Raw genomic sequence first — 22,365 nt, forward strand, 5'->3', positions numbered from 1 at the left:
TTGTCATTGCCTGAATATAACATTTTGTATTTATTGCTCAGAAAGATCTCACCGGTTTTTGTCTTTTTTGTCTCAGTCACCCCTGTTATGTCGATCTGGTACTTATCTAATTCCTCAGTTAGCTCCATTTCTTTGCAATTCAGGCTTCTTATGTTGATAGTACCGATCTTTAACTCTGGTGATGTTGAGTTGGGGTTTGTTTTCAGATTTGTTTAACTATGGAAGTCAATACTTCCATAGTTAAATTCCCACCTATCACTCAACAGTCTGATATGTCTGAACATATGTTGGAACAGTAGAAGAGAGGGAATGAGAGAGAGTTATGGGAATGGTAGAAGAGGAGAGAATAGGAACAGTAGAAGAGAGGGAATGAGAGAGAGTTATGGGAATGGTAGAAGAGGAGAGAATAGGAACAGTAGAAAAGAGGGAATGAGAGAGAGTTATGGAATGATAGAAGAGGAGGGAATAGGATAAGTGGAAGAGAGGGAATGAGAGAGAGTTATGGAAATGATAGAAGAGGAGAAAATATGAAAAGTGGAATAGAGGGAATGGGAGAGAGAGTTGTGGGAATGATAGAAGAGGAGAGAATGGAAACAGTAGGAGAGAGGGAATGAGAAGAATGCAAGGGAGCACTGGAACCAGGGATGGTAATGTCAAGAAGGCAGGTAAGTAGGGAAACACAAAGAGAAAGTATTAGAGGAGAGTGAGAGATGCATGTGAGCAATTGAGGAACAGGGTGATAAGAGATGTAATGTATGGGGACTCAATGATCCGTAGTGTGCAAGATAGGGTGCGTGAGGAGTGTTTGCCTGGAGGAACAATAGAAAGTCTGGCTATGGCAATTAAGAGGGATAAAAGGGTGGATGAGATGATTGTGATTGTAGGAACGAATGACTTCAGAGGTAATGTAAATCGGGCAGAGAGATATGAGATTCTTGCTTGAGGTTGTACGAAAGATTGTGTATGTGTTGCCTAGGTATGATAGTGAAGAACTGAGCAGAATAGCAGTAATATTGAATAACATTATAGCTAGAATGTGTCAGAAGAGAGGATTGGAATATGTGGAATATGTGGATGCTTGGAGGAGTTTTGAGAACAGAAAGGAATCGTATGCGAGAGACCGCTTGCATTTGAATGAGGAAGGACGTAGGCATCTGGAGAGATTGCTCTTCTGAACGAGTCGGTGTGCAATGCAGGTAAACTAGAATGTCCAGGTTGGATGATAGCAGGTGTGGCCTCTTGTGGGAATGAGTACTTGGGAGAAGGGATACGACATCAGGTAACACTGAGCCCAGTGGAGTCGAGAGGGGATAATTCTACGTATAGAAACAGTGGCATTTTTATGCTTTATACTAATGCTAGGAGTATCTGAATAAATGAGAGGAATTGATGGCGCAGATAGCATCAGCCTGCCTAAAGATTATTGGGATCACTGATATCATTGACAGAAGAGGATTTAATAACAGGAATAGAAGTAGCAGGGTACAGCATTTTTTGGCAGGATAGAAAGGGAAAGCGCAGTGGTGGAGTACTGCTTATGATAAGTGACTTATGTCCTCTAAGAGTGGAGGCTTTGGAAGGCAGTGACACTAATGATTTTGAAAGGATATGGTGTGAGGTAGAGGTGGACAAGACATGATATTTAGTGGGTGTTGCAACAGACCAAGGAGCACAGAGGGTGGAGACCAGGAGATTTCTAGACAGTTGAGTTTTGCAAGTGCAAGAAGAATGATTGTTATGGTAGATTTTAACTACAGCAGTATAAATTGAGGGAGAGGAAGATGCATATAGTAATAAGGGAATGGAATTTCTAGAATTCTTGAGGGACAGATGTCTTGGGTAACATGTAATAGAGAGAACAAGAGGGGTTCAAGGCTTTTGGATTGGGTCATAGCATCAGAAGAGTTGATAATAACTGAGATGACATCTCTCCCACGAATTGGAGATAGAGAGTGAACGTGTGGTTTTGACCTGGAAGATGAATAGACATGCAGGAGTATCAAAGAGACCGGAACGTATGTGGAATTATAAGGCAGGTGATTATAATAGTCTTAGATATCAACTTGGGGAAGTTTCATGGAGGGAGGAATTGGACGGCTAGGATATCATTAGTGCTTGGGAAATTGTGAAGGAATATTTGTTAGCAGCAATAGTAAACTGTATTCTACAAGTGAAGAAGAGGACACAATTTGGTGTAAAATGGATGACAAACAATATTAAACAGGAACAGCATGCGAAAAGAAGCCTTCAAAGAGATATAAGGAAACAGGTGAAGAGAAGATGAATGAAGAGTATAAGACACAGGCCAGAAGAGTGACTAGTATGGTAAGGAAGGCGAAACTGGAATATGAGAAGAGATTGGCTCTAAAATCCAAAGAAAATCCTAGGGAATTTTTAGCTATGTGGCCAGTAGAAGAAGAAATGATTGTGGAAGAATAACATTGTGTGATAAAAATGGGAATAGAGTGACTAATGCAGAGGACATAGTGAAATTGTTCAAGGAACAGTTTATTGAAGTATATTTCATCCTGCAGGAGTAAATTTTAATACTAGAGGGATAGGGCAGATTCGCGGTTTAGAGGTGCAGGAGGAGAGTGTGTTCCAAATACTGAGTACTCTGGATGTCAGGAAAGCTGTGGGACAGGATGGTATTTCACCACGAGTTTTGAGAGAATGTGCTAAAGAACTGACAGCTCCTTTGACCTGGCTTTTCAATGAAAGTCTGTTAAGATCTTGTAGAAATTAGTGAGGAACCGTATGCAGCATCCAACATGGATTAGTTAAGGAGTGCTCTTGTTTTAGTAATATGCTAGCCTTTTATAATAAAGTTACAAGAGCAGTAGATGAGGGAAAGGCATATACTGCCATTTTCTTGGATTTGGCGAAGGTATTTGACAGGTGCCATATGATAAGCTTATATTTAAGTTGCAGCACATGGGTCTGGATGTCAGATTGGTCAACTGGATTCAGGATTGGCTGTCTGATAGCTATCAGAGAGTTGTGTATGGTGGAGCAGTTTCAAGGAGGCAGAGGGTTACATGTGGGGTCCCACAGGGTTCAGTACTAGGACCTATATTGTTTAACCTTTATATCAATGACATAGCCAGTGGATTGCAGGGGGATATTCAGTTGTTTGCGGATGATGCGAAGCTGGGAAGGGTTATTAGTAATAGTGCAGATGTGGTAGCCCTGCTAGAGGATTTGAATAAGATTGACAGATGGGTAAATGAATGGGGGGATTGGTTTAATGCTGCAAAATGTAAGGTCTTGAGGTTTGGGACACATCGATGGGATGCCACATACCCTGTTGGAGGAGCTATACTGGAGGAAGTAGGGGGAGATGAGATCTGGGGTTGATGATTGATAGAAACCTAAATTTCAGGGGACATATTGCAAAGGTGGGGAAGATAACACAGAGGATTGCTGCAATAATGAGAAGGACACTTACCTGCAGAGATAAGAGTTATCATTCCGTTGTATAAGACCACACTTAGACTATTGTTCTCAGATTTGGTCCCCAGGATTTGAAGGGGATAAATTAACTGTGGAAAGGGTACAAAGGCGAATAACAAAGATGGTTTCAGGACTGTACAATGTTAGTTATGAGGATTGGCCGAGGGAATGTGGACTGCAGAGTTTGGTGGATAGAAGAAGGAGAGGTGATATGATTTAGACTTTTAAACTGTTGAGAGTTGGTTACAGGGTTGACACTGTGGAATTCTTTTACTTGGTTGAACAGCGGGAAGGAGTGATGATAAGGGGCCATCCCTGGAAGTTACGAAAGGAAGCTGTGAGCAAGAGGGTGAGGAGTTGGTTTCTTCGTATGGAGAGTGGTTGAACTGTGGAATGCATTGCCTGATAGAGTGGTGAGAGCAAGGATGGTCAATGAGTTTAAGGAGTGGTATGATAGACTGTGTTTCCTAGGAGGGACCTCCCATGATGAGTCTTGATAGACTTTGTATATTTCCTAGCAACGACCTCCCGCGATGAATCTTTTGACTCCATCGAGGCCTGAATAATAATAATAATAATAATAATTTCTGAATCATTTTCCTATGCATTTCAGGGCCTGTAGCAACATCCACTAAATATCTAAAATTTGTGTTGACCTCAGCCTCACACCAGATGTTCTCAAAGTTATCATTATTGCTCTCTTCAAGTTCCAGATTGAGAGGATGTAACTTTCTGAAATCCTCAGTAATACGCCACCACCTCTTTTATCTTTTCTGTTGTTTTGAAAAATGCTTTAATCATCATTTCTATTCCCGTGAGCATGTCATCCCCTGTTAACTGTATCTCACTGACACCATTGATTAGTAACCAGACTAACTGTATCAAGGTCACAAACTCTGCACTCTTATTCCTAATATTTTTTGCATTGGTATATAAGTACAGTAGCTTTTCCCCATTCCTCCTTTCCTTTGAAAATAAGGAATTCCCATCATTCAAGTTCTTTGACCCTGTTGGTCCCATTGAGGCCATTTCTCTTCCTGCCAGTCCTGCATTCCTATTTTGTCTTCCTCTTTTTTGTTCCTTATCTTACACAATTTTAATATCTTATTCTCATGGTCCTACCATTTAGTTTTTGTTTCACTAACATGCACTCCTCCTCTCATCAATTATCTATCTAGCTTCACACTATTACTCTCCCTCAAATGCAGACCATCTGTAACAAAGATCTCCCTCCTACTGTCAGATTTATCCCATACATTCACAAATTGAAGTCCTCTCTTCCTCCACATTCTAGCTATCATGCTGCTTGTGATCATTGTTCTTGTATTCAGCTATCCACTATCATACCTTGGTTGCACATTCACAGTTCTCACTCTTACACTCTTTTGCTTCACTGTCTCTAGCTACACTCACAAATCATGCACTATATCATTCACATTTCCTTGCTAGTCATTTGTTCCAACCAGCACAGTCAGCTCCTCTGCATTTTCTCTCCTCTCCATAGCTTCAGTTATTCTTCCTATTATTACTCCTCTCAGACATACCTTTGACATCTGCTCCATTTTCACATCTTTTTCTATAGTAATCTCATACATCCATACAACTTTCCACTATTTCACTGCAGTTATTAATGTTCTGACTCATCTGTTTGTATGTCTATTATATATACCAGAGTGGTTTATGAACTTTTCAGTTAATATCACAAATTTGGATCAGCACATATTAATAAAAATAAGGTAACTTTAGAGGTTGTGTGAGTGAAAATTAAATTTTTATTTATACATATTATCAGTGTAAACTTATGATGTTGCTTTAACAATGTCTGTAAAATATTTGTTTTACAAGCACTATATACAAATTTACATTAATTCTTTTTCTGAAGAGAAAAAGATCCACCACTTAACATCAGAACATAAACATCAGACAAGATTTCTTCTTTTCAAGTTCACAGGATTTGATAGAAAACACAAATAAAAGTAGTTAACTTCAAACTTATTAAGCAAAGTTTCTTCCATTTTCTTCCATTTAATATATAATTAACTTTTACCTGTTTTCCTTTGAAAACAAACAAACAAAATGTGTGCAATGTTTCTCAAGAAAGAATGTATATCTTCTTTCATGTTGGCTCTACAAAGATAACTTTAAATTTCCTTTTTTTTTTTCCTTGTAGAAACTTCTTCCTTATCCTGAGCAAAAAAAAATTCATTAATTTCGAGTTTAAAACATTTAACTAAAAGTTTGCTGCATAATGTATTGAAAGGAACTGCCTGCTGCTTTGGAGAAACTATATAATTCATCTTTTCACTTTTATTTATGCTCCAAGTTAGGTTCCTTTGAAAGATATTAATCTGTTCATTTTGGGATAACTGTTTCTTTTTCCTCTAATGCTCTTTTCCACCTTTTTAGCTTAAAAATTCCTTTAAACTATATTTCTTCTCCAAATTTCCAACTTTCAGAATGTCTTCTGCTCTAATTAAAGCAACAGCTGTTCTATTCTCTTTCACTATATCAACTTCCTCTATGGAACCAAACTTCTTGCACAAATGCACTACTGTCTGGTGAGGTAAATGACATGACAGCATAAAAAAGTAAAATCATTGCTCATTGTAAACAAGACTGAAGTTCTTTACTAGCATGAAAATGTTATTGGAAGGTTCAAAATTTTCTTCTCCCAAGTTACAAAAATAAAAAAAAGTAAATTCGAGGCAATTTCATTTTACAATTAAATATCCTAGTTAAACTTCTGTAGAAATTTCGGTAATTGTGCAAAGATTTCTGTTATACAAACCATTCATCAAGATATTTCTAATTAGAACAAATAATGTATTATCATTATACATTTAACAAGATGTTGTTAATATATATATATACAGTAAAGCTAAAAGGTATCTTTGTCTTTTTATTTGTTTATTCAAAATGGGCCATCACTGTAAAAAAAAAAAAAAAAAAAAAAAAAAAAAAAAAAAAAAAAGATAATCTGATATCACTAAATAGTAGATGTCCTGCACATCCATAAATTGAAGTCCTATCTTCCTGCATATTCTAGCTACAATACTATTCATGATCATCACGCTACTCCTCAACTTTCCACTATCATACCTCGGTAACACACTCACAGTTCTCCCTCTCTCATTTCACTGTCTCTAGTAGCAATCACACATTACCTCATTCACACTTCCATGCAGGTCATTTGTTCCAATCAGCATAGTCAACTCCTCTGCATTTCCTCTCCTCTCCAGCCATAGTCTCTCTTCCTGTCATTGCCCCTCTCAGACATTCTTTTGTCAAGTACTGCATTTTCTGATCTTTCACCAAAGAGTCATCATATAGCACCACATAACTTTTCATCATGGATGGAGAGGGTGTGCAAAGTGCATTTTGAATGCAGAGATGATGGGAAATAATATACTGGTGATTAAGGTGAAATACTGAGAATGCAATGAGAAGAATGAGTGCTCGTCTGATATATTGAAGAGAAATACTGTAAAAGAGCAGTGAATGAGTAATAAAGTTAAGAAAACACAAGCAAGTGATTTGCTGAAAAAAACAATTGCTAGTGGCAAAAATGACATAAGTGATACAACTAGTGAAAGTCGAGAGTAGTGAATGACATGGTAGAGCGCAGTAGGAGAGAGGAAGATGTGAAGTTAGTTAAATGGCAGAACAACAAATGGAGAATGGTAAAGAAGTGGCAGATGAATTCCACTGCAATCATTCATCTCTGATTCATCTGCCACTTCTTTACCATTCTCCATTTGTTCTTCTACCATTTAACTATCTTCGCATCTTCCTCTCTCCTACTGCGCTCTACCATGTCATTCACTACTCTCGACTTTCACTAGTTGTATCACTTATGTCATTTTTGCCACTAGCAATCGTTTTTTTTCAGCAGATCACTTGCTTGTTTTCTTAACTTTATTACTCATTCACTGCTCTTTTACAGTATTTCTCTTCAATATATCAGACGAGCACTCAGTCTTCTCATTGCATTGTCAGTATTTCACCTTCAATTACCAGTATATTATTTCCCATCATTTCTACATTCAAAATGCACTTCGCACACCCTCTCCATCCATATTAAAAATCCTTAATTTATCAACATAATCTAACAAATACATGTAGCACACCTCACACTTCACGAAACAACTAAAATCAAAATTTAATTCTTGTATAAACAAAGCCACTGCTGCCATCTTGCTCTAAATTTAATGGCTTTATATTAATGAACTCAAAGAAATAAGCCCATACACTATAGATACTGCAAGCACACCACTTTTACAGCAACTTTTACACATAAACACACAAATATTCTCATTTAATTAGTCAAAAAAATTATCTCAGTGTGGAACCTTCTTTCACAAGCTTACCAGCATACTGCCACCTGGTGGACTTTTATACTTACTTTTGTATTCTAAAATCTCTTGTGAGGAACATTTATATGGAATTTTTGACTGAAGGTGAGTTAGCTATATATGTACTAAGCTGGTTAAGCTCACATTCAGTTGAAAATCCATGTTATTCCTGTATAGAGGTGGCAAGATTTTCCTCCATAAATTGTGGATTTCTATCTTAGCAAGCCAGATAAACTGGCTTTGAGAATACAACTATCATAGTTAACAGATAGGGCATATTTGCATCATAAGCAAAATTTCTTTAGTGAATTCTTAAACAGCTCTCAACTACAACCACTTCTCTTTTACTAGTCACCTAATGAAAAACATTTTTTCCCTTTGGTTTCTTCTTATTGTTATAACAATGTCCAATGAGTCAACGGACTCATCTTGAGAGGTTTCACTCAGCAAAAAATATATCTGTCATATTGATCTTTAAAGTCATTTATACTCCTAACATTCATACTCATCACCCCATGTAAAAAATCTACTTCTTGCTCTCCTCCTCACCACTTCTTTACATGACTTTGAATGAGGAAGGACGTAGACATCTGGAGAGATTGTTGTTCTGAACGAGTCAGTGTGTCCCAGGGAGGATGATAGCAGGGGTGGCCTCTTGTGGGAATGGATACTTGGGAGAAGGGAGATGATGTCAGGTAACACTGAGCCCAGTGGAGTCTAGAAGGGATAATGCTGGGCATAGAAACAATGGCATTTATATGCTTTATACTAATGCCAGGAGTATCCGGAATAAGGGAGAGGAATTGGTGGCGCAGATAGCATCAGCCTGGCCAAAAATTATTGGGATCACTGAGACGTGGTTGACAGAAGGGGATATAATAACAGGAATAGAAGTCGTGGGTATAGCATTTTTCATCAGGATAGGAGGAAAAAGCGTGGTGGTGGGGTACTGCTCATGACCTATGTCCTCTAAGAGTGGAGGCTTTGGAAGGAAGTGAGGCAAATGATTTTGAGAGCATATGGTGTGAGGTAGAGGTAGGATATTTAGTGGGGTGTTGCTACAGACCCAGGAGCATGGAGGATGGGGACCAGGAGATGTTTAGACAGCTAAGTTTGGCAAGTGCAAGAAGAATGATTGTTATGGGAGATTTTAACTACAGTAGTATAAATTGGAGAGAGGAAGATGCATGTAGCAATAGTCGAATGGAATTTCTAGAATTCTTGAAGGACAAATGTCTTAGGCAACATGTAACAGAGGGAACAAGAGGTTCAAGAATTTTAGATTTGGTTATAGCATCAGAAGAGTTTATAATAACTGAGATGACATCTCTCCCACCAGTTGGAGAGAGTGACCATATGGTTTTGACTTGGAAAATGAATAGACATGCAGGAGTAACAAAGAGACGGAAACTTATGTGGAATTATAATACAGTTGATTATAATAGTCTTAGACATCAACTTCGGGAAGTTTCATGGAGGGAGGAATTGGAAGGCCGGGATATTGTTAGTGCGTGGGAAATTGTGAAAGAATATTTGTTAGCAGCAATGGTAAGTTGTATACTACGAGCGAAGAAGAGGACACAATTTGGAGTAAAGTGGATGACAAACAATATTAAACAGGAATTGCATGTGAAAAAGAGACTATGGAAGAGATATAAGGAGACAGGTGAAGAGTGGATGCGTGAAGAATATAAGACACAGGCCAGAAGAGTGACTAGTATGGTAAGGAAAGCGAAACTGGAATATGAGAGGAGATTGGCCCTAAGATCCAAAGAAAATCCTAGGGAATGTTTTAGCTATGTGGCCAGTAGGAGGAGAAATGACTGTGGAAGAATGATATTGTGAGATAAAAATGGGAATAGAGTGACTGATGCAGAGGACATAGTGGAATTGTTCAATGACCACTTTATTGGAGTATTTCATCCTGGAGGAGTCAGTTTTAATGCTAGAGGGATAGGGCAGATTCAAGGTTTAGAGGTACAGGAGGAGAGTGTGTTTCAGATACTGAGAACTCTGGATGTCAATAAAGCTTTAGGACTGGATAGTATTTCACCACGAGTTTTGAGAGAATGTGCTAGGGAACTGACAGTGCCTTTAACTTGGCTTTTCAATGAAAGTCTGGCTTCGGCAAAGGTGCCCAGGGAATGGAAGGAAGGTAAGATAGTGCCATTGCATAAGGGTGGTAACAGACTGGAAGTGTCTAATAATAGACCAGTTTGTTTGTCATCAGTAGTTGTTAAGATCTTGGAGAAAGTAGTGAGGGACCGTATGCAGCACTGGGCAGATGAGGGTAATGTTATCTGTGAGAGTCAACATGGATTTGTGAAAGGGCGCTCTTGTTTTAGCAATATGCTAGCCTTTTATAATAAAGTTACAAGAACATTAGATGAGGGAAAGGCATATACTGCAATTTTCTTAGACTTAGCAAAGGCATTTGACAGGGTGCCACATGATAAGCTGATATTTAAGTTGCAGCACATGGGTCTGGATGTCAGATTGGTCAACTGGATTCAGGATTGGCTGTCTGATAGGTATCAGAGAGTTGTGTATGGTGGAGCAGTTTCAAGGAGACAGAAGGTTACAAGTGGGGGTCCCACAGGGCTCAGTACTAGGACCTATATTGTTTAACCTTTATATCAATGACATTGCCAGTGGATTGCAAGGGGATATTCAGTTGTTTGTGGATGATGATGATGCGAAGCTGGGAAGGATTATTAGTAATAGAGCAGATGTGGTAGCCCTGCAAGAGGATTTGAATAAGCTAGATAGATGGGCAAATGAATGGGGGTCTCAGTTTAACGCAGCAAAATGTAAGGTCTCGAGGTTTGGGAAACATCGATGGGATGCTGCATACTCTATGGGAGGAGTTATACTGGAGAAAGTTGGGGAGACAAGAGATCTGGGGTTGATGATTGATAGAAACCTGAAGTTTAGGGGACATATTGCAAAGGTGGTGAAGGTAATACAGAGGATTGCTGCAATTATGAGAAGGACACTGACCTGCAGAGATAAGAGGGTTATCATTCCGTTGTATAAGTCTCTGATCAGACCACACTTGGATTATTGTTCTCAGATTTGGTCCCCAGGATTTGAAGGGGATAAATTAACTGTGGAAAAGATACAAAGACGGATGACAAAGATGGTCTCAGGACTGTACAAGGATAGTTATGAGAATCGGCTGAGGGAATGTGGACTGCAGAGTTTAGCAGATAGAAGAAGGAGAGGTGATATGATTGAGACTTTTAAACTGTTGAGAGGTAGTTACATGGTTGACACTGGGGAGTTCTTTCATTGGTTGAACAGCAGGAAGGAGTGATGACAAGAGGCCATCCCTGGAGGTTATGAAAGGAAACTGTGAGCAAGAGGGTGAGGAGTGGTTTCTTTGCATGGAGGGTGGTTGAGCCGTGGAATTCATTGCCTGATAGAGTGGTGAGGGCGAGAATGGTCAATGAGTTTAAGAAGTGGTATGATAGACCGTGTTTCTTAGGGGGAACCTCCCCTCGATGAGTCTTGACAGACTTTATGTTCTTAGGAAGGACCTCCCACGATGAGTCTTTTGACTCCATGGAGGCCTGAATAATAATAATAATAATAATGACTTCTGGGATAGTCTCTCATTCTCCTCCTTTCACCTTCCACTTCATGTATAATCTATTCTGTATCAATCCAGTAAAATCCCTCACCTAACTTAAACACTGCATCACATGATCTCTTTTCTGCCCATCCACTAAATTCTGAAATTTACATTCTCTCAACCTCCCACCATATTAATATTCCAGAATTCGGATTGTGCCTTAGTTGTTTATCTGTGGACTTCTTTCCAAAGTTTCCATATCACATTGGAAACTGGGTATTCAAATTTGACCACAATACTCTTAGTATTGTGGTCATAATTGTACTCTTGCCAGTGCTTTATATAGCTGCTCAACTATTTCTTCATCTATTACTTATCAGTGTGCTATGATATGCAGTATGTACATTTTGCAACACTAGCAATTGTATCCTCTGAACTTCAGGTCATTGTGTCAGTGTTGACTATCATTCCTCAAGTCCCAAATTTCACGAAACTCTTGAAGAACAGTTCCAATACAGTAGCATGATTACCTCTGCATAATCAGTAGCATGATTACCTCTGCATTCTAGAATGCAACTCTTACTAAATGGATCGCTTTTCCAGACTTGTACTTTATATTGTCATGCTTTTTTTTAAATGTGATTTCATAAACTAACTTATAGTGCATTAGTATCATGGGTATGTTAGGATTTCCTCCCCTCCCCCATTGTTATTAATTTTATATCTTTTTTATATTTTTTATTTTTCATATTCTAGGAACCCTGCTCGAGAGACCAAATGGTACTTGTCTTTAAGATGTTTCAGGCCTCCAGATTGTGTGTGTGTGGGGGGGGGGGGATTTGTCTAACATTGAGCTGGGAAATTCATCTGCCACCTAAAGACAGTCACAAACATCCATACTTGCTCATGGCAGAATTTGAATGTACATCCTGTTAGTTGGAGAGTGGATATACTAAACACATAGCCAAACAGGCTGGCATACTACCAGGCCAGCTTAACATCTTTCTTTTATATTTTTTCCATAATCACTTCTTCTGCAACTGCTGATTATTTAACTTGTTTATTAATTTCACTTCCACTCATTTTAGACAAATTATGGACTCTACAGCCGTGTTAGAAATAATAATTTTAATTTCTCGATGTTTCAACCTTCATATTAAGGTCATCATCTGGAGTATACACACACACACACACACACACACACACACACACATATATATATATATGTGGACAGAGACAGGCTATATTACATTTCACACAGTATGCTAAAGAGACTTTAGATCTCTTTAGCAAACTTAGCATATAACATGGTTGTAGAGTCCATAATTTGTCTAAAATGAATGCTGATCACCATGTAACACTAAAGGAAAGGATTCACTTTCACTCCTTTTATTCTTCTAACTTGAGTTATACTGTTCATCATTGCCATCTCCAAATATTTCTTAAATTTCAAGCACATTTGAGCTCTTTCTACTTGTACTTTATATTATTTCTCTATGCACGTAATATTCTTTCCACATTTTATATTTCGAAAGTTTGTTTTTCACTTGGTCAGACTATAATAAATTTAGTTTAATCCTTTATCCAAGTGTGCGAAAACAAAGTTTGCGCCTGAAAGTATCTTCAGGACTGGGGTAAAGTACTTTACCCCAGTCCTGAAGATACTTTCAGGCGCAAACTTTGTTTTCGCACACTTGGATAAAGGATTAAACTAAATTTATTATAGTCTGACCAAGTGAAAAACAAACTTTCAACATCTTTCTCTAAATCCAGAGTAATTTAATAAAAAGGTGGCACACCGTTTGGCAGTTCCTATAGGAGGAGATGACCTTGCTAATGCTTCTGCCTTGTTATCTCCACTTGGGCCTGGCTCTCACTGAAGAGACCTCAATAAAGGTCGAAACTAGTCTGGGTAGTGGCCCTTCCCTTAATGCATAACATTATACATATCTGCAAGGAGATGTGTTTTGCATTATGGGAGATACTGAGATAGGAGTGTTGGTAGCTTGCTCCACCTTTGCAAGGAGTCGTCCGGTGTTGTACCACCTTACCCCAGTCCTGAAGATACTTTCAGGTGCAAACTTTGTTTGCACACACTTGGATAAAGGATTAAACTAAATTTATTATTTTATATTTCTGCTTCTTACGTAATCTATTTAAATTCTGTTCTTCAGACCACTATCAGTGGAATCTAGTGCTCTGCTGCTATGTTTATCCAATGAGGTCAGGTCCGTGGGCATTTAAAACAGATGGTGTATATGCACCACTCTACTAGTTTCTTCCCCTTTCCTCTGTAGCTCTTTTTTCTGGAAGTAAGATGACCAGAATTAATTAGCTCAGTGGTCTGGCATATCTCCTACTCCATCATCATGCAATGATAATGTCAAAAGCTCACTGTTGCATTGATACTGTCTGGGTCAGCCTTTATTTTTGAATGCAGTTATTGCTTACGTGACAGTGGTCATTCATCTGTAGCTTAGCTCTGTTGAAGGTTTGAAGCTCTGAATATAAATTCATATGAACTAACTGCCCAGTTAGAAATATTAACATAATAATTAGAAATTATTGAAATTTTTTTCACTTGATTACAAAGTAAATTATACTTGCCAAGGAATTATGCTGTTTAATCCTTCACCCAGGTATAAGCAAACAAATTTTGCATGTGAACTATATCTTCATGATGCCTACTTGTATACAAAAGCTGTTGACTTTATATCAGTTGCCTCAGTATCTCATAATACAAAACACACTTCCTTTGGATGTGTATATTGCTGTGCATTATTGGTATCTTTCTGGATCTTTCTCCTGCTGATGAGACCTCAATAAAGGTTGAAACTTGTCTAGGTTAGAAATACATGTCTAAAAAGAAGTGTGCTTTGCAGTATGGAATACTGAGGCAGTTGATTCACAATTCACAGTTGTAAAGATGCTTCACATGGAAACTCTGTTTGCTTACATTTGGATGAAGGATTAAACAAGAATATAATTTCTTGGCAAGTACAATTTAATTAAAAGTTATTTACTTTATATGAACTTCTATCTTATTCTGGTAATTAAATTTGCCTTAGATTATACATATTCCAAATTTATGGAAATGTTTTAAAATCCACCTTGCAGTGTACAATAACATTATGAAACAAGGAATGTTCTGCAAAAAAACAAAATATGTCAACTGTGAGAGAACATCCATCCTATTCAAAGATCGTGCCAGAAATAGAAAGAGGTGAGAAGGAAATCTAGAAAATAAAAAGAGAGCAGTAAATCACATACTAGGAGGCCAATCAAAAGCTTACCACAGTACCAGTCTGCAGAAATACTGCTTATGCTAAGTACATAGTAATTAAGAAAAAACATCTAAAGGTAATAAGACAGATATGACTGTTCCACTGTCTAAATCCTTTAGCTCCACCCTAACCACATTCTTCTGAGCAGTTTTTTTAGCACATCTTAAAGCATGCAAATAAAAGCCTCCAGATGTCCCTGAAAAACACAATGCATATCACTCCTAGAGAGGAATCCGAAGTAATGCATGCACCTCAGTCAGGATCAGTGCATAGTATTTTTCTTGTGTGTGCGATTAATGTTCGGCACCTTTCCAAAAAAGTTTTTTTTTGAATAAAGTGTGAATAAAATGAAGAGGAAATGAAAAACAAATGAAAACTGCTTTACAGTATAATGTTACCTACGGATTAGTCCTGCTTATACAAATTTTTTCAAGTTATATAAATTTTCAAAATAATATAAAATAGTAATATAAAGTTAAGAGATTTATTCAAATATTCTTTACATTAATCTTTCTAAAAGGGACTCGTCTGGCTCTCATTTTAGCGAAATCCTGCCGCAGTATCTATCAATGTTGATAGACTGAGCAATATTATTTTCTATTGAAATTAGTGCCAAACCATTTAGTTTTTCTTGACTGATGCTTGATCGCAGGTAGTTCTTTATTAATTGTAATTTAGAAAATGTTCTCTCTCTCCCCCTTATAAACTGAAACAGGCAAAGTCAATAGTATTCTCAATGCAATCAGTGAATTTGCAAAGAGTTCTTCAAGGTTGTTGTTATAAATCCGATTTGCCAATTATTTTGTGTCGCTGATGCCTCCCTAACAGCCCACTTTATATAACAGGCTCAAATATCGAGAAGAATGAGTTATCAGTAGTAAGCCGACTTTTATGGCCGGACCACATGCATCCGATCCGATTAAAATTAGGATACGGCCCTTACGGAACTCAACAATTAATCATAAGTTGATTTTTGATACATCAAAAAATAAAGAACTATTTTAGGTATATTTTCATAAATTTTAATCAAAAATTACAGTGATATAATCGGGTCCAGGATACAATTTCAGAATTTATTTGCTTGTTTCCGGGAAGATCTGAAGGAGCCCGAACGGAAGACGATGTACATTCATAATTATATGTACCATTCGTTGTTCATTTAAACTCTTATCTTATATTTTTTGACATCTTTTAGGTGCCTTTTCTTTTGTGCCGCCTGTGTATATTGCACACTTCGCACATGCCACCAACCGGGCCTGACCTCAGTATATTTTCTTTATGCGTTTATTTTTAAATCATAAAATCACTTTATTCTAAATTTCAAATTATAGTATGCAGTTTTATCATATATATATATATATAAAATATAAGAGCTACAGCTCTTATATTATATATCTTATATTATATAGGTTACCATATGTATACACAGTCAGTTATGTATAAACTGCCATTGGCCTAATGCATAAACTTGCTGCCAGTGCCACCAAGTTGTTAGTATTTTGTCTTCAAAAATATATAATTGATGATATATTTTTCACATTGTCACTAACTATGAATTTTTTTAGTAAAGAAAAAAAAAAGTTTTCAAAGTTTGTGTGATTATAGTATGGGTTGAAAGATTCTAGACCTGCACACAAATAGTATACTAATATACAATACAATTTATTTATTTATTGTATGGCTTGTACACATGGTTAAAAGACATAAGATAAAATTCACATGAATATAGATAAGATACACATATGATAATATGAATAAAAGAAAGTAAAACATCTACATTCAGGCAAATATAAATATGAAATTTATGACAAGCATCAGACAGAAGATTAATCATATTTTAACATATAGGTTTAATCCAGTTGATCGCCTCTGGGGATAGGTCAAAGATATCCTTACAGTCACCTGGATATGCCGTCAGCTCACATTCCTGTACTATCTGGCAAATGGTTTGGATCTCGGCTCCACAGGGACAGTGAGGATTTGGTATCTTACCCCACTTTGAAAGTGAGTCTCCACATACACCATGGCCTGTACGAATCCTGTTAGCCATCGTCCATATATTCCTGGGCAGGTCAAGTCCAGATGGTTTTTGGAAGATGTTTATGTAATTACGAACTTCACGTGATAATGCTTGGGACCACATCCCACCTACTCACCATACTGTCATTCTGGCTAAGAAGATTACGGGCGGTTTTTATGGCAGGTCTTCTGGATTTTAGTCTATTAGATAAAACATCTGGAATAAATTCATGTATTGGGAGGTTTTGGTTATTTAAAATTCTTTTATATTCACGAAGCAAGGCTTCCTGTCATCACAGTTCCAGAGGAGCAATCTGGCTCAGAGTGGGGAGAAATTGTAAGGGTGTACTCCTAATGCAACCTGTTATTAAACGCAGAGTGGAGTTAAGTTGAGCATCTAGTTTATTGACATGGTAACTATTGAGCCAGACAGGAGCACCATGGCAGGGCACCACAGAGTTGTGGCAATTGAGCCCCATATAGTACCACAGAGTTTCTGAACTATGTTATTTTTGATGCGAACTTTAGCAGTGATATTAATCATATACTGTTTGTATGACAGAGTTCTATCCAGAGTTATTCTCAGATATCTAGGTATTGGATTAAATGAAATTAATGTTCCATCAGCATATATCTCTGGTTTTTGATTTGCAAGTCTATTATTGAGGTGAAAGCAAGAACATTCGGTTTTATCAGAATTTGGTGTTAATCTCCATTTTTTATTGAACTGCCATAAAGCCGACAGATCATTTGTCAATATTTCTTCAGTTCTTTTTATAGACTTGTCGCTGATTGCCAAAGCTAGATCATCTGCATAAGCAAACTTCCTGCTGGCTGTTTCAGGAATATCTGCGATGTAAAGACTAAAAAGCAGTGGTACGAGCACCGAGCCCTGAGGTAATCAATTCTTAAGCACTCTCTGTTTACTGATGCTTCCTCCGGAGACTACCCTGAAGTATTGATCACACAGTAAGTTGTTTAGGAGATGACCCAGTTTTTTACATGGGATGACCTTAAGAAATTTACATATGAGCCCCTCCCTCTAAACTGTATCGTAAGCCGCTGTTAAGTCAATAAAGCAGTCTATGGTAGAGGTTTAATGGAATATTAACAGCACTGAGAAAGGATTAAAACTAATTTTAATACTTCCAATATTTCATCTCCATCACAGAGACATCTTCAGGGATTACAAAAACTTTTTGTAACAACACACGCAAATACAAAACAAAGTGAAACTAAAGTCCTATCTAGTTGGTGCGCCCTCTATGGACATTTGCAGGTGGCCTGGGATGTAAAGAGGGATCTCTGATGATTAAAGTTTCCCAAATTTTGGGAAGTGTAATGCAACTGTATTTGTTTAAATTAGGTTGATTCATGAGTGCAGATTCAAAGAATAGTCTTTCTTTTTTGAATTTACTATGGTAGAGCATGGTAGTTTTTTCCCAGGAGATCCTGTGGGATGTATCCAAAACATGGTCTGCAAGGCCAGATTAACCATAGTCGTGTTTGCAGATGTAAGAACTGTGTTCTTCTAACTGGATGGATGCTGACCTGTCTGTTCGAAGTAGGCAAGTTTACAGGAACAAGGTACTCTATATGTACACCAGGCACTGAAAGAGGAGGGAGCTGGTCTTTAGTGGAGCGGATAAGGGTAGCAAGTTTAAGCCCCACTGTAAACTTGTTACCCTTATATATACACAGTGAACGACCTGACAGGAAATTACAAAGGGGATTAAGGCACTGAGGGCTCCTTGGCAATTTGCTGAGAAGTCCTTAGTTCCAAATGCCTTGATATTTTCAAGTGCTATGGAAAAGTCTGGAGAAATCTGAGCTATTACAATAGATATTAGTGTAATAACTCAAATTTATCTGGACTTTTCCATGGCACATGACCAGAAGAGTATGAGGTAGGCAAGGAGATGTTCTATTTTATCTTTCTCCCTTTACCTTTGCTGTTTGTCAGAATTGATATTTGTGGTCATTTGATTAGATTAGTTGATACTTCACCATAGATCTCATGGAAGTGTTTCCAGTGCTGTTTCATCCACATTTTATACATAAACAGCATTTTCTTTCACTGACCTCATAATGTTTTGCTATGATAGCATTCTACTCATACAACAAACCTTGCACTGTGCAATTTTTTGTAGATGATTGCTTTGCAATCATCTACAAAAAATCTCCTAATTGCTTGCAAAACATTGTTTTTCTGGCAAAAAACACCTAAGTTTTTCTCTCCTTACCTTTGATAATTCTCAACTTAATAGTCTAGATTGGATTTCTCTCATCAGACTGACTGACTCTTACTCTGAGCCTTTCTTGTCACAAAGACATCACTTCTATAGCAGCCTTCACTTCCAAAAAAAATTGACACCATTTTAACTAAAGATGTTAGTTTTCATCTGTCCATCTACTTGCTCTGTATGAATTCTGAATCTGCCTAACATTGGAATACTGTTTTCACACTAGGGTAGTGCATCTAAACCCTCTAAGAATTCTTGTAATCAGACAGGTATGCTTCAGAAGAAGGCTGTTTGGCTGATTGAAGACCATTCTCTCACAGACTCTTCAGTCACTGCCTCATAGATAGTTTCTACATTGTCTTGTCTATTGATATTTCTGTTGACACTATTCAGGAGAACTGGCATCCATCATGCCTCATTTCTTCTAAGCCTACAGCTTGAGCAGAATGATAGGAAATGTGAAGAACAGCTAACCACCATCCTTTTACAATTTGACTGTTGACTCGCCAAACCTGCTACTCCCATTCTCTTCAATTCCATCTACCTTGGGTCTAGAGCAGCCTTCCCCTTCAAGTATTTCCAAGACTTCAACTCTCCAGCTCTTCATAAAGAATATCAGTAGATTACTTTGCTCTTGACTCTTGCCCATGCAGTGTTTATTTGCTATAGGCTTTTATTGTCTTTTATTTTATTTTATAAAACTGCATTGTCTCTGAAATAGTCTGTTTTCATAATTTCACTTATTCTTGCTACTTTCCCATTTATGAATTTAGAAGTTAAGCAAGAAAGAAAAATAAAATAGGAAATAAACTTTATATCAGAAATATGAGGAGATGCATCACAAAAATGGTGATAAGACTGAAGCTACAAATTATATATGTTTTGTGAAGTTAGGATTAAGGTGTTGAAGAGGCTGGTGACAGCTAGGGTAGAGAAGTGGATGTTGATAACTAGCAGCAGTATTTTTTATGTTAGTCAGTGTAGATTTGTTAAAAGAAAGTCATGTTCTCACCAATTTACTTTTTATTATAATATGAGGAATGCATTGGATAAGGGAATTTGCATGCCATGGTATAGTTATATTTTGTAAAGGCTTTTGATAGATAGCCTCATGACATGTTGGTAATAAATTGGAATGGTTTGGATTAGTGAATTTGGTAAGTAATTTGATGTCATACAGGTATCAGCAGATTGAGTATGAATACCCCATATTTGATAAAAAAAAATAGTCACTAGTAGTGTACCTTAAGTGTTTTGGGCTATTGTTGTTTGACTTGTATGCTAATAATATTGGGATGGGATTAAGTGGAGATGTGGAGCTGCTTGCAGAGGATGCAAAAGTGGGGAGAAGAATGAGAAGTTATCTAGATGTTGTGTCCCTGCATGATTTGAATAGATCGTATGAGTGGACAAGTGAGTGGAATCATCAGTTCAGTGTTGCAAAGAGTAACATTCTGAAATTTGGTAGTCAAGGACAGAATGAAAAGTAGATGCTTGGTGGGGAAAGTTAAGAAGGTAGAAGAGATGAGAGATCTTGGAGTGGTGGTGAACGGTATTATAATATGAGGAACTCCTGAAGGTTAGGGGTCACATTGCACTGATTGTGAAGTCATTATGTTGGCTTATGTAATGATGTAGAGTCCCTTGATATGCAGAAATAAGAGGTTATGGTTCCATTGTATACAGCTCTGATCAGGCCTCTTATGGATTATTGTGCACAGATTTGGTCACCTAGTTTTCAAAGGGGAAAGGATATATTAGAAATAGTCTAGAGAAGATGGAGTAATGTGGTTTATGGTCTTTGGAATGTGGGGTATGAAAAAAATTGAGGAGAGTGCCTTCTAGCCTTTTGAATAGGAAGAGGAGAGAAGATATGATATTGAGACATATCAGTTTGTAAGGGGTTGATGTGGAGAAAAGTTTTCATAAAATGGGAAACACCTTGGAAACTGTAGAAGGGTGTAAGCAAGAGATTAAGGAGTAGGTTCTTTGCACAGAGAGATGGCTGGCAAGTGAAATGCATTGCCCAAGTGTGTGGTGAATAGAGACAAGTACGAAGCACAGTTTGATGAGCTTTGTCTGTGATAATGCACATCTCCTGCAGTAAATCTTGTAACTACATGGATTTCTGGTGTTAAGAATAATATGCATAAACATAGTATTTTTTATAATCTATTCTAAGCATAATTTAATCTATGCTCACAAACACACTTATATAGAGAGATTGCATTTTTTTATATTTTTGATATTCCTTATATTATTTTCATTTCTATAAAATGTATCAAACCTATTTCTTGTGAATTTTTTTCAAAAAAATAAACTTTTAATGTCTAATTTATATTTTATTATATATTTACAGATAGTAACTATCACTGCAAGAGACAGTATGACAGTTGAAGAAGTATTATGGGGTGCTTGTAGTAAAAAACAACTTTCACCAAATGATCACTTCTTGAGGACAAAAAAGAGAAAAGATGCTGAAGAATATTATGTCCCACCTCGTATTGAGTTACTAGATAACTTGGTAAGATTCTGATATCTCTTATTATTGATTTCTGATTTCTCCTATTGAAGAGAGTAAGAAGAAGAAGAATGATAGCAGTGAGCTGAAAAACAAAATGCATGATAATGGGATTGTCAAGGTTGTGTTACAAGCGATATTGAGTACAAATGAAGAGGTGTAAAATTAAGAGAATGAACAGATGGTACACTTATATGAGTTTTCTGCAGAACAAAATTTGAGATTAAGTGGTTGGAGAAATGCTTAGTGGATGGTATTGATACAGAAGTAAAAGAAGGGGAGAGAAAGCAGAGTATGAAAGAGCTAAAGCTTGAGAATAAGGATCAGAGTTTGTATGGTGATTCATTGAAAAGAGGAGTGCTTGAGGAGTTTGACAAAATTGCGGCTAAGATTAATGATGATAGAGATGCTTTAAGAATGCAGAGAGTGAAGGTGAAAGAGATACTTAATTAAGCTAATACTGATTTAGCAGATGGCAAGTGTGGTATTCGAGAAGATATGACAGAATTGTTGGTGCATGCAAAAAAGAAGAGTGAGAAAGTAAAAGTTGTGAGTCTGTTGCCTCGATATGATAGAGATGAGCTGAGACAGAGAGCAATGATTGTGAATGAGTCATGTGCACATTGTGCAGGAGGAATGGTTACCTCCATTCCAACACAATGGAAGTGAGGTTGAAGAAGCTCAACCTCAATTTATGGTGGACATCTTGCATTTGAATGGATTTGCAGTTAGACATCTTCAGGAAATATTGTTCAGTGAGAATCAGTGAAACTAAAATGTTTAGGTTGGCTGGATGCAGGTTTGCTGAGATCTGGACAACCTAGAGGTCTGTTTAGGTCTGCTGTAAACAGGAGAGTTAGCACACGATGTTAAATGTAGCATCACAGGTTCTTTACTTTAGTAGGCTAAGCAACACAAG

The 22,365-nt window shown here is 37.3% G+C and overlaps 1 protein-coding gene across 6 annotated transcripts in view; it reads left to right on the forward strand.

The window, feature by feature from the left end:
• The window catches only part of LOC150094189 (protein still life, isoform SIF type 1-like), an 881,056-nt gene that overhangs the window by 495,170 nt on the left and 363,521 nt on the right, over positions 1-22,365 (forward strand). For all 6 annotated transcript variants that reach the window (XM_090412285.1, XM_090412284.1, XM_090412288.1 and 3 more), the window contains exon 14: positions 21,285-21,449. In XM_090412285.1, the coding sequence (XP_090268411.1) occupies positions 21,285-21,449 (165 nt within the window). The remainder of the gene's footprint in view (positions 1-21,284; positions 21,450-22,365) is intronic.

The sequence above is a fragment of the Typopeltis vanoorti genome, chromosome 22 (assembly GCF_054136105.1).
Source record: "Typopeltis vanoorti isolate ZY-2024b chromosome 22, IOZ_Tvanoo_1.0, whole genome shotgun sequence".
NCBI classification, from domain to species: domain Eukaryota; kingdom Metazoa; phylum Arthropoda; class Arachnida; order Uropygi; family Thelyphonidae; genus Typopeltis; species Typopeltis vanoorti.